This window comes from Apteryx mantelli, chromosome 1, assembly GCF_036417845.1.
Source record: "Apteryx mantelli isolate bAptMan1 chromosome 1, bAptMan1.hap1, whole genome shotgun sequence".
Classification (NCBI taxonomy): domain Eukaryota; kingdom Metazoa; phylum Chordata; class Aves; order Apterygiformes; family Apterygidae; genus Apteryx; species Apteryx mantelli.
The window spans coordinates 220,101,098-220,117,923 of NC_089978.1; the positions used below are offsets into that span (position 1 = coordinate 220,101,098).

General features: G+C 42.0%; 1 protein-coding gene across 1 annotated transcript in view; it reads left to right on the plus strand.

Moving 5' to 3' along the window:
- The first annotated feature begins 387 nt into the window (after positions 1-387).
- Positions 388-16,826, plus strand: part of EXOC4 (exocyst complex component 4) — a 390,836-nt gene continuing 374,397 nt past the window's right edge. The window contains exon 1 of the mRNA XM_013946956.2: positions 388-473. Within this exon, the coding sequence (XP_013802410.1) occupies positions 388-473 (86 nt within the window). The remainder of the gene's footprint in view (positions 474-16,826) is intronic.

Here is a 16,826-nt window from a genome sequence, read left to right on the forward strand (position 1 = left end):
CGTTTTAATTCCAGGTGCTAACGGGAAGGGCGTAAGTAGTAGCAAGCTCTAGAGAGGCGAGCGCTGTTGGTATCACACGGAAGTATGAGTGTATGGCGGTAAAAATAACTAGCCGGGTGATAAATAAGGGGAAAATAAGGTCACTCAATGGCGCCCACGCTTGGCCTCGCCGCGCCGCCTCACAGGCCGCTGCCGCCGCCTGAAGACTACAACTCCCAGAAGGCCCCGCGGCGACCCCGCGCGTCGCATAGCAGCTTGCTGCCGACCGCCCCGCCCCCCTGCCCCCATCTATTGGGTCACAACGCCGCCGCCGCTGGGCTCTTTCTTCTGATTGGCTGCGCGGCTCCCAGCAGGGTTGGCCGCTCCGGTGGTTGGGGGGGGCGCAAGATGGCGGCGGGCGAGGCGGCGGGGCGCTACCGGAGCTCCATGAGCAAGAGCAAGGACCCCTCGGGGCTGCTCATCTCTGTGATCAGGTAGGGGCGGCCCCGCTCCGCAGCCTCCCGGCCTGCCCGCCCGCCTGCCTCCGGCCTGGGGAGCCGGCCCTTCCCCCCCGGGGGCCCGGGGGGAGCCGGTGCCGCGGGGCCAGGCGGCCGCAGCGGCTGGGCCTTCCCTGGGCCCTTCCCTCGCCGCGGCCCGCTGACCCCGCTCTGTTCCCCGGCTCGCCTGGCGGGAGCGACCGCCGGGTGACGTCCCTGGGCTTGTTTCGGGCTTGAAGGAGTAAGTCCTGCAGTTGACACTAGCCGTAATGCCGTCCTGGGACGCCAGGCACCCCAGTGTGGGTCTCTGCTTGGCCTCTGTCCGCACACGCAGCTACACTGAGTAAAACAAGGCTCTAAGCCCTACGTGCACGCTTTGCCCTGTCTGAGGATGCGACACGGGGAAAAGCGCTGCCTAAAAGTGTTTTGTGGTCTTGCAGGGGATGAAGAGGAAAAGAAAACAGCTGTGTCTCACCGTGTTTAGACTGTTGACTTTTTGTCTGCTCTTATTCCCACACTCCCCTTAGAGGGTAATTCTGTGATGTACTTTGGAGCCAAGCAAGCACTTGACCTCACTTTGCTGATTTCCCTCTGTGCCTTTCTAAAATGCTTTTAAGTCTCTTCTAGGCTGCTCATAACCAATGAGCAGGCAGCCACTTTCCCACACTAATGCTTTTAAATGCTGGCCTTGGGCTCCCTCTGCTTATTTGCTGCCCACGCCCACATTACTATGGTGTTGTGCATTACCAGCTACCTTACAAACTTCTGTTGCTACTTCAACGTCTTTCCTAGGATCAATAGGCACTTTCCCCCCTGTTGAGAATAGTCATTGTGCTCCTCCAGAGAAATTATAAAATAATTCTGGATCTAGCACATGTTAACGAACAGATTTTAAAATCCTTTATGATTGATAAATGTTTAGGGTAAAATCCTGTTCTTTCTTTTGAAAACTGTGGTCTCTCAGATCTTGCCAAACTTGAAATAGATAGTCACTCTGCAAAAAGCTGCTGTTTCGCAGGCTGACTTGTCATGTTTAGTCTTTCCACACTCGTGACTTTGATCTCTAAAGTCTGTCACAGTAGGTAACAAAGAATCACACTGAGGAAAAGGCAGCAAGGTGATGCTTTAACACAGGTTGCGGCTTCTGTCTTTTCCATTTCAAGTACGTATAGCTCATTAGTTTTATAAGAAAAAAGGTAATAAAACCAAACTTGTTTAGGTTGGAGTTACGTATATATGTAAGGCTAACTATTTTGCAGGTGAAGAAATCTGTACGTAGTTGGTATGACATCATATAGACACGAGGCATTACAGTAGTAGTAGTGTACTTTGCTAATTTTTTATATTTTATGTAACAAATCTTGAAAGAGAGAGATGAGAAGTTAATTGAAAATACCCAAATGTGTGACTGCTAAAATGGACCATGTTCTTCCAGATTCTATACCTGGGCCTACCTGTACTCAGGGGTGTAACTGTTCATGAATTCACGTGGATTGCTTGCATAATAAATACGTAAATACTGGTGAAAAACTGAAAAAGTTCAGTCTTATAACCTGGATCTTTTCTTTTTCCTGGACGGTTGCACCTTATATTTGGGCAAGTATATACTGTGTGGGTTTAAAATGTGTTGTGCATAGTGTTACTTTATCAACCTCAAGTCGGAATAACTTGGAGAGGCAAGCATGACGAGTTGTAGCTAGATGACATTAATTTACAAAACCTGTACTAAGTTATTGACCGTGAAAGAATGAGTGATGTACGTGCACTGTTGCCGCATGGAACTTTCCTGTAGTGTCCCTGTAGTTTAAAGGGTGACTGCAAGAATTCATGGGAAAAAAGAAGAAAGAACTATGCTGAAACTAAGTTTTTGGAAAAACTGAAAAGATCGCTGACGCATTTTTCATAACCTGCCGTAATTCTTTAGCGGTGGTACTGACGATGCCTTCGGTATCAGTGAGGTCAGCTTTCTGATATCAGTAAGTAAGGATAATGAAAGTAGGTGCCAGTTTTACTTTCTGCTTTTAGTAATTTCTTTTTTGTTTCTCAAACAAGCTCTCAGATTTGTGATTTCAATGTTGCAGGGATTGTTTTAATTTTTTTTTTTTGCATGTTTTCTATAATTTTCAAGAGAAACTGAAGTAGTATTATGGGGGCCTTTTTGTGAATCTACATCTCTGTTTTAACAAATCTAAACTTGTAATTACATTTATAATATAAAATGAGAGTGAATTAATGTTACTGTGTTCTCCAAATAAAATACTGTTTGTCTAATTATCGTTGACTTACAGGCGCTGATACCTTCGGTAATTTAAGTCCAACATTTTGATGTAACGTTGAGCTTATCAACTTTACAAAATTAAAATTATTCAATAGAACAGCTTGATAACTAAAAACGCAAAATGTAATTAGAACTTGGTTTGGATCTAAAGATTCTTTGCGGTGTTTGAAGTGTAGTGTTGAGCTAGACCATGGAAATCTGGAAGTAGAACTGATTGCAAAGGAAGGAAGAAGTGTTGTGTTAACGTATTTCTTAGGGTTAGTCAAGTACAAAAAGCACGCAGTATGGAAAGGAAGTTAAATCACTTTCTCCTGTACCTTGTTTCTGTATTAGTAGCTTAGGTGAGGACTAAGCAACAGGTTAATTTCTTTGCTATTTTGTGTGCTCGTAAAATATCATTGCAAGCTATAGTGGAAGAAACCCTAAACTTAGATCTGTGTGGGTGAAATTTATCTTTCTTATAACTTTACTCAAGCCTTAATTGTAGAAAGGTATTATAAGTCTTAACAGTATGCTATCAGTTTGAAATGTAGCAAGATTTTTTCTCTTTTTTTCTTTTTTTGATAGCTTTCTTTCCAAAACGTTTGTGTATTGATTCTCCTGCCAATTCTTGTGGTTTTATACTTGCATTTTCCTGTTTATTTAAAAGACTATTTGTCTTTTGTTGCTGTGTGAAAGACCCATGAAAGGAAACTATGTTTGAGAACTAGTACGACTCTGACTGCATTTTGCTGCTGTAAACAAACAAAAACAGAGGGACTCCTTCAAGTATTACAATATTTTACTCAATTACAGCAAAGACAGGATGTTTTTCAAAAAGAAACATTGTTTAGGTCAACAATATCCATGCAGCATATTTGTCTGTAAAATGCTTTGGAATATGAAGATAGAACACCTTTTATAAATGGTTTTATTAATAAAAATGGATTAATTTTGATATTTTCTCAAGCTAAGTAGTTCTCTTTTCCATGAGACTGAATAATTTTCTTTCTTCTGATATTAGATTTAGGGAATTGTGGCCCTTCTAACTTCTCTAGGATTTCCAAGGAGCAAAGAGTGTCTGAGTTTCAGTGAGAGTATTTGGGGCTGGATCCTTGTCAATCTTTACTTATAGCAGCACTGAAATCAAGGGAGAAATGATATTTTGTACAAGTTGAGGCTCTGGTCTGAAACAGGAATGCTGTTGCTACAGGAAAGCTGATTGCATGTATGTCAGTGCAGTAGTGTGTGTGTGTGTCGCCACAATGTGAGACGTTGCTCTGTCGCACCAACTGGCCGTGCAGTTTCAGAAAGGAGTCTTAGAAAGCTTCTGAGGTCACTGAACCCACCGTAACACTCCTAAACTTTGTCTCTGTGCAGCTTGGAAATCCTGTGTTGTCCCCAGTCTCTGTGGTATTTAAAACTTTGCAGCAGCTTGGGAGCGCAGAGAGCTCTGAAATGAAGGAAGACCCAACAGGAAAGGTGGTGTCGCTTTCGGTCTCTTTACTGTCCCTATGAAGCGCCAGTTCATCCTGTTGTGTCGGGAATATATTTGTTCTTTGGAAATTGTTTCCTGTAAAAGGATTTGTGTACTGATGGAAATCACCTTCGTTTTCTGGTTGTTGCCAAGAATACGGATTAGAGGCAGCCTCAAGTATTGACTAATTTGGAGCAAGTCGTTTCCTAAGCATGAGGGTACGTGCTGCTCAGTAGTTAGGGTACAAAAATGAAAAATCGAAATCATGTTGTTTGAGCTGAACCAGGATCTCCTGGGTGTTGATAACGCTGCCAAGGTCATCTGCTCCTAAAGTCTGCTTCTGCTAAGGTCGTCTAGTGTCCGTGCTCCTCGGGACTAGCCCCCTCTCAAACAGACTGGCTGTATCCACCCAGCGAACCACCCAGCTTGGGTCTCCTCCAGGACCCATGTGGTATCTCATTGACCCCAAAACCTAACTGTATCCTTCGCATAACGATGAGCTGCAGTTCAAAGTGCTTACAGTAAGATCACAGAATCACAGAATCACTGAGGTTGGAAGGGACCTCTGGAGATCATCTAGTCCAACCCCCCTGCTCAAGCAGGGTCACCTAGAGCACATTGCACAGGATTGCATCCAGGCGGCTTTTGAATATCTCCAGAGAAGGAGACTCCACCACCTCTCGTGGCAACCTGTTCCAGTGCTCTGTCACCCTCACAGTGAAAAAGTTTTTCCTCATGTTAAGATGGAAGTGTCTGTGTTTCAGTTTGTGCCCATTGCCTCGCGTCCTGCCGCTCGGCACCACTGAAAAGAGTCTGGCCCCATCCTCTCGACACCCTCCCTTCAGATACTTGTACACATTGATAAGATCTCCTCTCAGCCTTCTCTTCTCCAAGCTAAACAGGCCAAGCTCTCTCAGCCTTTCCTCATAAGAGAGATGCTCCAGTCCCCTAAAAGATCAAACCTGCCCGGCAGCCCGCTGGTAGGCTGTTTTACAGTGTTTAGGCTGAGATTACATTGCAAGCCCTCGGCGTTGGGAAACGGTCTAAGGTGGACGGAGCTGTACCTGGTGCCTTGTCTGGACCGCCTGTAGGAGCACTGTCTGGAGGGACCTGGGCACAGCTCTACCCCTGGGGAGACCTGGTCCACTCAAAAAGGCCCAGGAGCTCCGCAGCGAGCCGAGTCACAAGGTCGCCTAGTCGTCCTCTCAGCAGTGCTGCTGCTGAGTTACTTGGTGTTCTTACAAATCTAAAGAAGAAACCCTAAAGGAGAAGGTTTTGCAAGGGCCAGTACATTCATAGCAATGAGTCTTTTAGAAGTAAAGAGTTCTGGTCATCCGCTGGAGGACAACTCGGGGAATATTTTTATCTTTCAGAGGACAAGCACGTGTATGTATATTGATTTTTCTCAACCTTTTGTTTTGTTGGTAGCTTGTTGAAGCGGCTTTTGTACTCTGAAACAAGCAACCTGGCATTTAGCAAATGCTATTTTTTGGAGAGATCTTGTCACATTTTTAATTGGTGAATGTGTCTGCCTTTTATTTTTCATTAGGTGTTTTTCTTTCCAATTAAAGGTTGCTATTTTTTTAAAACTGGCCTTTAATAGCTGCTTTAATTGGGAGAAAACAAACTTTAGCAGTGACTCTATAAGACCTTATTGAAATCTTTGTGCTAAGCTTTCACAGAGGCAAACACACAAGACAGATGTCAAGGAGAGCTAAAAGTGAGGCAAGATATATAGTGCATTACCTACTTTTATGTCTGTAGAAGTTCAAATTACAGGCAAAAACCTGAACATATTTTATTTTTTCACATGCGGAATTCTTCTTTTTCTTTGTAATGGTTTTTGACCATTATTTTTATTACATTTACAGTGAACTTTGTTAAATGGATTCTTACTAATGACCTAGCATTTGATCTTCTCTTTCTGTCTAAAGCAATAGAACTGATGTCCCAGTTTGTAATGTATAATGAGAAAGACAGATATATAGCTGCTGCCCTCACTGTTACGTTTGGGAAATAGCTGCTGCAAGAAATAAAGCCAAGTTATTCTGATCTGTATGTACTGTAATGGTCTCTTAAAACCACTTTTATTGCTAATGGTGCTTTGCAGTGTTTTGAAAGTAACAGTTCTTCTGCAAGACAAGTAGCTCAGAAATTCACTGAGAACAAATTCTATATGGAGTGCTATGGTTTTAAATTATTATTTTTTCCTGAAATGATCTTGGGGCACTTGTGTAGAATGTATGCATATTTGGTAAGTGTTGTGTTGTAGCACAGAAACAGGCACTTGTTTATTGTTTAATAGCAACAATATGTGAAGGCTTGGAATGAGACCATGTCTTGTTAAAGCTGTAGGTACTTTATTTTTCAGCTTTTATTTTAGCTTTGTAGAATGCAATGTGCAGAGACAGGGTTTAGCCTACCCTTGTAAAACAAGGAAGCAGAAATAGTCAGTTTTGTTAATAAATGGCTACAAGTTCCGTGGTTTCCACTCTTTCAAAGAGCCTCCAACAGCGTGTTATTCCAGTGCAATGCCGAAACCTTCAAGTTAATAATAAAATTTCCAAAGCCATCTCTTAATTCATGGAGAGCTGCTAACAGTGTGTGAACTGAAGGATGAGCTGGTAGCACAGGGTGGCGCAGTGGCTCCTGAAGGTTGTTCATCTTTTCATGTTCCAGGTGATAGGTCTAAGCAGCATTGTACAGCCTGTACTCTAGCACATCTGAAAATATTGATATTTAGGACTTAAAACTTTCTCTTGGGAGTGTGGTAATTCATGTAATAGCTGTGCTGGCTTTTTGCATCTAAGGTTAATTTTAAAAAAGGTACTGAATCGGTACCTGTGTCCCCCTGTACGTCAGGGTTGTTCTGCAAGAGGCTGGCAGCGTAACTGGCATTTCATGCGTCTGTCCGCTGTCTGGCATAACTTTCCCAAGATGGAAAATGGAGTGCAGCTGGTGGTGTTAGGGTTTTGTCCGTGTGTGGGGTGGTTCTCTCATCTTAGTGTACTGCTGTTGAAGACACCTGAAGAAGCGTGTCTTCTTCTGTTGAAGGTGCCGTCTTCAACGAGTCTTTGTTTCAGAAGTCAATGGATCACTAACCGTACCTGCATCCTTTGTACTGACATGGGCAAATTTGATTAAAGGCTGGTTAATTTGTCAAAACAAAGAAAGTTCTGATGATATTTATTTAAACAGCTGAAGGCTGCTCTGCCTTTTCACTAAAGCTATCATGTGTAAATCTGCAAATCCTCCATAATAAAAAGATCATCAATTTCTGTTGAAAATGTTCTAAGCAACTGTGTAAGCAGCATGAAAGATTAATAGAATGTAATCAGAGGAGGAAGATGTTTTATAATGCGTTGTTTGTTTTGTAGCTTTAACAGCAGTTTGAAGAGAGTCAGTTCTGCTGTTTCTTGTAGTGAAGGACCGAGTTGTTTTTTCATTTGCGAGCCTGAGACCTGCTTGTCCGGAGGCTGGGTACCCTGTATTCCCCTTGATGAGGATGGAGAGTACTGGCCTCGGGATTTCACTCTTTTTTTTTTTTTTTTAAGGGGAAAATCCTTTATAATTTTATAGTCGGTTCACAGTTTTGTGATAGTGATACCTCATTTTCCATGTCCGTTGACTTGTACGGCGCATTTTTTGGCTACCTTCTTTCCAGCCTCTCATTGTCTCCCTGAATTGTGTGGTTTATCTCCTGAACATTTTGATTCATTTCCTCAAATCAAGAATTTCATAGGAGCAATCAACTAACCTGTGAAAATAATAATAAAACATTTAGCGTGTTGCTACTGAGTTAAAATGTTAAATACCTTTTGGATCTTTTCTTCTTCCTAGAGTGTATCAGGCTGGTTTTTATTTCATAAGGAAGCAACTTTTTACGATGGTTTCAATGAGACTCTGCAGAGATTTCAAAACACGTATTATCAGACTGTGTTTTGAGGTTAAATAGTGCTGGAAGCTGTAGATCACCCCATTTGGGACTGAAACTTAAGACAACAGTTTTCAATTATAAAATTCAAATAAGTCCATTTAGTTTAATGAAGCTCTGGAAATTTATAGAGCAGTATAGACAGTGGGCTGCGATACAGCTGTTCTTGTCCCAGGGTGCTTTACAAAATTGATTCTTTGTGCCATGTTGAAGTGCAGCTACTTGTGGGGTATCGCCTGCAGGTGCATAGGCCATGGCACAGCAGTGGGCTGGAAGGAAATATGCCTAACTGCTCTAGACAGTCTTTTTCTCCTTATTTTTTTTTCTTAATGTCCACAAAAAAAAAGGATTGGGGGGGGGGAATTTCAGAGAAGACCATATTTTAATGTGTTTCCTCTCTTAAGTTGCATCTTATTCCGATTAGCTCACTGCCTTAAATACTGAGTAAGTTGTCTCTGGTAAATACCATTAAAATGTATATTTGACGTTAGGTGTTGCTCTGCGTTGTCAGTACAAGGCCTGATCCTTGAAACCATCATAATCTGAACATCCATGTAATGTTCTGTTTCCCACTAGAGCTAGTTATCCTTTGGTGGGGAGGAAAAAAGGTACTAACTAGTTAGCAGACTTAATCATGAAGCAGTTCTTCTCGCAGCACTTGTGTGCGTCTTCCGTGCATCTGTGAAGCCGTTCCTTTATCCTCCAACAACTTCCAGCTCGAGCACGCTGCGGTAAATCCTGTGATAATTTGCGACTTGACAGTGTCTAACTGGCTGGTTTCGATTGCTTCTGCTGGACTGCTGAGATGTGGACAGATGCTCTCATCTTGGTTATTTTTTTTCTCTTCCTTCGCGCCCTGATCTCTGGTATCTTGTTCACCTGTTGTTTTTTGTCTATGAGATTTCCTACCACGAAGAACTTGTGCTATCGCTTGGTGTGCCTGATCCGGGTCTCGGCGGGGCTGCCGTGTGGTTGGCCTTTCCATGCTAGCGCAGTACAAGTGCCTAGTAATGATCATAATGGTTTAAACTGGAATAGTAAAGCAAATCCTGTAACTGGTTTTGACCATGGTCATCAACAGCAGACACCTTTTGAAAAGTCACTATATTCTAATGGTGTTTTTCTTTTCTTTTTAAATACTGAAGTCTCCTAGGAACGTTGCAGCTGTTTCCTGCATAGAGGAGACTGGTCTTTCTAGGCATCCACAGTGCTCCACTGAAATGATATTTGCTGCTTCTAGCAACTGCTTTCTTCGTTTTACTCCAGAAATCTTTTGTTGATCACAGATTAGGTGTCTGTGTTGGCCAAGGCCGTGCTTTGATTCTTCTTTATCTCACAGAGGCTTGTCATGTTCTGATGTGTGTTTTAGGTCGTTGGTATAGTGTAAATGGGAGGGGGGAACACAAAAACATAGTTTTTGTAATCTTGATACATAGTACCGAATACTCTTATCTGCAGATTTCAAAGATGGACAGTAAGAATTATTATTCCAACTTACTTGTCAACTTAGCCAAATTGTAAGATATTGAAAGCTTGGTCCAATGCCTTTGGAAGGGGTGGATCCTCCTGTACCCCTTGAATTTCAAATTTTGCCCAAGGCTACAGTGTATAGTTAAGAGGCTTCTTCCTGCAGCACGATTCCTGACGTTGTAACCTTTTTCCTCAGTTAAAACAACACAAGTGGGTCTCCTAGGTTGGCCACGGTTGTAAAGGTACTAAGCTTTCACCAAAGCAGCTTTAAGCCCAGCTGTGTTCTGTGTGCGTGGATGATACCGCAAGCCGTCTGTATTATCATAGCTTCAAATCTGTTTTGAAGCGAGGAGCTGGGAGGTTTAACCAGGCGTATGATGCAGTGCAGAGCAATACAGAAACAGGTGGCAGAAAGTTGACCGGGGAATGCTGTTAAAATTGGAGCTTTGCTTTCTCCCCTCAGTGATTCAGCGCACGGTTCAATTACGCTTAAGTGTTCGTTTTCCTGATCAGGTGAAAAATATTTCAAGTTGATTTGCTTGCTTTTTTTCTTTTCCTTTTTTTTTTTTTTGGTGGTGGTTCCCACTGTCTTTAATGAGTATTTTCATTTGAATAAGCAATGCTGAGTAGGATCCTCAGCGAAGACAAGTGAATTGCATGCTTAAAGACACACGATCCAGAAATAATGGAAGATTCCTCCTGTATTTCCAAATTGCACCTGTGCATTGCGTTATACTCTTCTCCTTTAACAGCAAATGTTGCATGTGTGTCTGCTCCGATATTGGGGGTTGGAGGAAGTGGGGCTCTGCAGGGACTTTCAGATGCTGCGAACCCACGGCAGCAGTCAAAAGCGGCGGGGTCTAAATGCTCCTCTCCTGCAAACTGGCTCTCATCTCCCCACAAAAACTGCCTAGCCTGTTGCAGGTGCTAAATTAACATTAATTTTCTAAACTGAATATTTGCATGCTCACGATCAGTTCTTTTCATTGTTAAATAAAAAAAAAATCCACAGAAACTTAATGGCCAAATATTCTTACTGCAATGTTCTTCTTAGAAACAAATCCTCTGTTCAAGAAATTCGTAGTAAAGACTGTTTGCTATCCATAGCGTAGCAGTGATCATACTTAACAGCGCTGGCTTTATGGATAGCTAAAATAGGCAGGTGGTCATCCAGCCAACCTAGCTGGAGGCATCAGGAAAGGAAAATTTGCAGAAATGAAACATTATTCATTATTGTTTTCCTGTTAAAATTGACAATCTAATTCGGTGTTTTATTGGGCAGGAGGAAGCTAACAGTAGGCTGGCAAAAAAAAAAAGAAAATTTACCCCTCTGCCCCAGAAAATGGACTAAAGCCTTTGGTAGCACAGACCATGTGATGAGACTTGTCGGTGTAAATACTAATCCCTGCTCAGTCTCAAATCCGGTTGCTGCTGGAGCAGCACCTTTGTGCTTGCTGACTATGTTTGTAAGCAAATAGTCTTAAAGGTTAGTTTTACCTTCTTTTCCCCATGGTGCAAAATATGGGATAGGGACCAGGGTAGACTACAGGATTTAAAGAAAAAAACACTGTAGTGGGGCGAAGTCTGCAGCAGCAAGCAGGGTGCAGGATGAAGCAGGAGCGGTGTGGCTTGCACCTTGAATTCGGGTTCAGGACACTGAGAGCTTCTGCATGCTATAAGGGCAGTCGGCATGCTTTAAAACAAAGGGGTTTGGACTGTGGGCTTTTGGAGTTGAGAAATTTATGGATTTATCTCCAGTTGACCTATTTCTGTTATTAGCCCTTATGGGATAAAACAGAGGGGATAATAAAACGGGGTTACTTCTCCGATGCCTCAGACTGAGGTACGCTAGCATGATGGTGTATGCTAACACTAAATCTTCACTGTCAAGCAGGAAAGTTAAGTTTAAATGCTGACAGAGGATACCGGATTCAGTCGTGTGTCCCTTTGAAAGGAAGATGAGCAAATTTCTTTAGGCACCCAAATACTTCAGGATTTGCCGGATGTGTTTCCGCGTGGAGCACAGTATTCCACGTTGGGCCGCTGGAGGCTTCACGGTTCGGGAGCAGGCAGGTCAGCCCGAGCTCTTTGGCACAGCAGCTGTATAAAGCACCCGCAGTGCCACTGGGGCCGGCTTTCCAAAGGCTTTTTGCACCAAACATCCCACAATGTCCCAAAATAAGCATTACTTAGAAACTGCCCTTGTGGCTCTCAGTTTGCACTAAGCTCGGTCACATGGGGACCGAGCAAAGATCGGCAGTCGTGCATTTCATTCACATCCAGCCTTGGTTTGTAGCAGTTTGTTGGTGCAGGTAAGCCGTGCGCGTTTGTGGGAACATGGATGCTATGCCAAATACTCGTCCGAGTTCTGCGTGCTTTCTTTGGTCCTGGGATCGATGATGTTAAATCTGTTTTGGGTTCGGAGTGCATTCGAAGCTCGAAAACAGCACGTTTCTAAGGCAGGTGCGTTTGCTCGTAGTTCTGCAACTGATCTTCTCTGTGTATCATTTCTGTACTCCTGTAGTTATCTGTTGTGCAACACGATGTGTAGTATAATGGGTTTGTTTTCTTCTGCTGCTGAATAGCTTAGTAAACATCGTGTTCCTTCAGTCCACAACAATGAAAGAAATTTATTATCTTGTGAAGAAATTATGGGCTGTTTTCTGTTCTTTTATATCATCTGAGTTTGTTTTTTTTTTGCATGGTTCTAATCCTGAAGAGTTGGCAACCCTTTTTTTTTTTCTTTCCTTCTTGCTTCCCCCCCCCCCCCCCCCCAAAAAAAAAAAATGATGGCAGTGCACTGTAGGAGTAAGCTTACGGAGGCGATGGGATTCTGTGGTAGCTCTGCAGTCCAGGCACTGTGAATCTTGGATAGGTCCGTTAAAAATACTGACTTGTTGGAGTACTTTGGAAAGCAAAAAGAAATCACCAGTGTGAAGTTTGTAGGGTGAGACTAACTTGGAATATAGTTTATGGAGTCTGTTGGTGCTAGTTAGTTGCTGCTGGCACTGATTAATGCAATTTCTTCTATCCCTACTTAATGTGTTGCATGTTCAAAGCACTGTAAATTTTTACCACCATAAATATCCCTGTAGGCTGCAGCATTTTCTGCGTTACAAAAATGAGACCTGGTGCGACTTTCTCAAAGCTGCTTAGTGTTTTAGTAGCAGAAGCGTTTCATTTTGTGGCTGAGAGAAAAACGCAGAGGCTCTGAAGTCCGTGGAGAAAAAAAGTTTTAGTGACTCAAATGGGTTTTGTAGCTGCTTCTAAATACTATGTTGAAGTGTTTATAGATAAACAGTCCGAAATTCTGCCTCCCAGTGTTTTGAATTATTTTCAACTTTTGATGACTACAGTGTTGGGTTACTAAAGCGATAGATGAAGGTGGACTCGAACATGCTTTTGGGTCCTGGTTGCTCGGTGTGTCCAAAGTGCCCTGTTCCTTCATCTGTAGTGCTGAGATAGGAGGACCCTTCTGGAGCTAGGGGGTTCCTCCAGCCTTCTGGGAAGGTACGGAAATGGTAGAGGTGGCAGTCTTATTTGATCAATAGAAATATATATTTATCTTTGGAAAATAGATATTCCTTTCTTTGAGAAGCTGTTGCAGTAAGGCTTTAAGCGTCTTGCTGAATGATGGTACTTGAGGACTCCCTGAAAAGTCTCTCCACCTACTCCCTGTGCTAGTTATTTGACTTGTATGCTGGAAAGCAGAGATGAAAATGCCTGTGATCTAAAGATCAAATTCTACTGAAATGAATAATCCTAATGGACTTTTTTTATTAATCTAATTCCAGTGTAAATTCACTGACCTCAGGGGAAGTAAACAAGGTTTGATTTCTTCTTGTATGAAATATGTTGTACATCCCATGATAAAAAGATTTCAGAGATCGTCTCTGATCTTCTTCTGTCCTATCTTCATATGTGGAAGTGACTCTAGAGAATTAAGCATTTTGCATTTGTATGTAATCTGTATTTTTAACTGTGTAAAATCAAAAGTCAATGAGATCTGGCTCAGTGAATTTTTGCTCTACCGTAGCATAAAAATGTCTCTTAACAGACTAACATCCAGTTGGAATTATTCTAATCCTATTGAGCTCTTGCTAATGAGAGAGACATCTGCAGCCATCCAGCTGCCAGGTATAAATTACAGGTATCTCACAGGAGGAGCAGATTCTCATTTAGAAAAATGAAAATGAAAAAACAAGCGAGCTGATCGGGGAGCCCTACTGAAGATCCTCACTGAGTTCATAACTCGTGCATATGTGGTACCCAGGTAGATGTTTCTTATTTTGGTCATATATTTTGAACGCTTTTGCTCTGCAGGAGGTTTTAAAAAGCTAATGTATATTTATCGTTGTTTCATAATCTGGTCCTGCTTTGTAATTCCCTCTTCAAAGTTCTTTCTGCAAAGTTCCTTTCCCAATTTTGATCGTTTCTACTTGGCAAACAGTGTGTTGACTTTTCTTCTTCCTTGCCACACATTTTAATAGAACTGAAACAAGCAAAGATGCCCTTGGCTTGCTTTTCTGCAGTGCTAGCAAGAACATGTATAATCTCAAGAATATTAAGTATTCCTTGCTTCGCTCTTTGCTGTGCAGAGCAGGAAAGGAATGGTTCCTGCACCAAGGGACTTAGGGAATTCAGGTGTGCAAGCTAATGTTTTAGATTCAAAGTGACATTGCTCTGTTTTGGAGTTACAGATGCTCCTAGCCTTCAATGATTTAATCTTGTTTTGAAGGAGGAAGATACATGGTAATGAATTATTGGAATAGAGAGAACGCAGCACGTTAGTTTTGGTTTAAGTAGGTAAAATGAGGGCATAACCAATTAATACAGTAACTTGAGAAGAACGTGAGCAGAATGGCCTTAGTTGTGGCTGTGAACAGTTGTAAGTACTCATACTTCTTACAGATACGTCGTGGAAATTGGTGTGTTACAGACACGGTGGAAAAGAATGTAAATGTTTTAATCTTTTCCCCAGATAATAGATTTAAAAAAAAAAAAATCCAGAAAAGGCATTCTCAGTTTTATAGCATGCTCATTTCTGGCATTTTGGCTTGAAACAGCTTCATTTCATCTTATTTATGTATTGCCATTCATAACCATTAAAAAAACGGGTTAGCCTTTCTTTAAGTGCTCTTTGACAGTTCTTAAGTAGGTGACCACGGGATGGATCACTTGTGTACTCCTCTTTCGTTCCCAAGCCATTAATCCAGATTCCTGTAATGACTGGAAATAACCAAGTCCTAAAACTAAAAACATATCCTTCTGAAATGTCTTGTTTTTTTCAGTAAAGGAAACGAAAAAGTGGTCTCTGATGTTGATTTTTTTTCCTTTTTTTCTGATAAGATCTTGAATGTGACTTTTATCCTCTCTATAAAGAAATCATCTACAAGTATTTAAGGCAAACTCATGCTGGTGTGTGTGGGGGGGAACCTGTTAGGCTTGAATTCTTTGTTACACAAAGAATTAGTTATACCTTTTGTCATAGTAAGTGGTCCCTTAGTGTTTTAAACTGGAAGAGAATAAAAGGCCCTAAATTTAGCTAAATTTTCTGGGCAAAATGGATACGATATTTTCAGTGATACTTGTTTCCACAATATTTTTCCCCAAACAGGTAATTACAGAAAACTACAGATTCACACTACAGGTGTTAAGTCTAGGAAGATTTCCCAGCTGCCCCATCCAGTAGAGGCAGCCAGAAATCTTGGAACATGGCAGTCGACTGAGTCTGAAACTTCCACTGAATTCAAGTTAGGCAGCAGTCTTGCAGGTTGGGATCGTAGCCTAGAAAAATATTTAAGAGTCTATTAATAATGGTCTTGTCCTTGGTGAGTGCAAGTCTCTAGCGTGCATGAAGCGGTATTTCACCACGGTCTGTAACTCTTCCCTTCTTCCACCTCCTGCTGTCTGACAGTGCAGTAGTTTAACTTGGAATTCTGCAAGATTGGATCGCTGCTTTGGTGGTCTTGCAGGTTTGCGTGCTGAAATGTCCTGGTACGGTGGAGAGAGGCACTGTGCTGTCACTTACTCTGTGTGTTTGGGTGTACAAACACAGGAGTCCAGTAATACTGAAGACTCCTCCAAAATATTACTCAGCTTTAGGTGGTCTGAATTACTGGGCTTGTCCCGAGGATAAGAAGGAAAAAAAAAAAACCCTACTGAGGCATATTAAATGGTTCCTATAGCCGAATAGTTTGTCTCTAACAGTGGCAATACAAAATGTTAGAGAGGTGCCACTTGGTGTCCAGTCCCTCCATGTTTCCCTAGTGTCCAGAGTGGGATATTTATTTATTTATTTATTTTTGAGCCTGCTGATGCTGTGAGCCTCAACAAACTCCTGCAGCAACAAGTTCCAGGAGTCCCCTACCCCCGGTGTGAGGAAGTGCTTGCTTTATACCTTTTTAAACTGATCTCCTATTAGTTTTTGCAAGTGCCACTAGTTCTAGTACCGCATGATTGGGTGAAGAACTGGTTTGCATTTGTATTAATCTCCTTTTTGTCTTCTGCAAGCCTCAATCATATCCCCTGTTAGCCTTTTCTAAAATGATGCGTCTCAGCCTTCTTGGTGTCTCCTCAGTGAACAATTGCTTCATCTCCGTGGTCATTTTTAGGTGCCTTTCTACGAGAGACCAGAACTGCACACATCACTCAAAATATGGGCATAGTAAGCTTTTTATACAGCAGAAAGTGGTTGCTTTGTCTCATTCTCAATATCCTTTCTGATGACAACCAACATTTTTTTTGGATTCTAGGCTACTAATGCATATTAAACTAATATTTTCAGAGAACTGTATATGTAGAGAAAGACCATGGCAGCTGCATTCCCAACTTAAGTGTGCAGCAGAGGTTCCTAAAATGAGGTTGGATGGAGTTGGACTTCTATCCGTCTGTATTTCTGTTATCATTCTTTAGTATGCATTAGTAATGTTTTCATGCTGCTGCTGGCTGCGTTATGGATTTGAGGTCTTTGGAGCTTAGACGGTATGTGAGAATGTGTGTAATGCTCACCAAAATGGGTGCCTGTTTCCTCTAAAACTTCTTGATTCTCTTGAAGATGACAGCAAATGTATACTGTGTATCTAAGCAGAAAAATAACAAAATGACAACCGAAACTAATATGTTTAGTTAGGCATTGTCATTATATATTTTTGGTAGGAATGAGCTTGTAGCCTCTCTCAAAAGCCTCTGACTAACAGCTACGCTACCCTG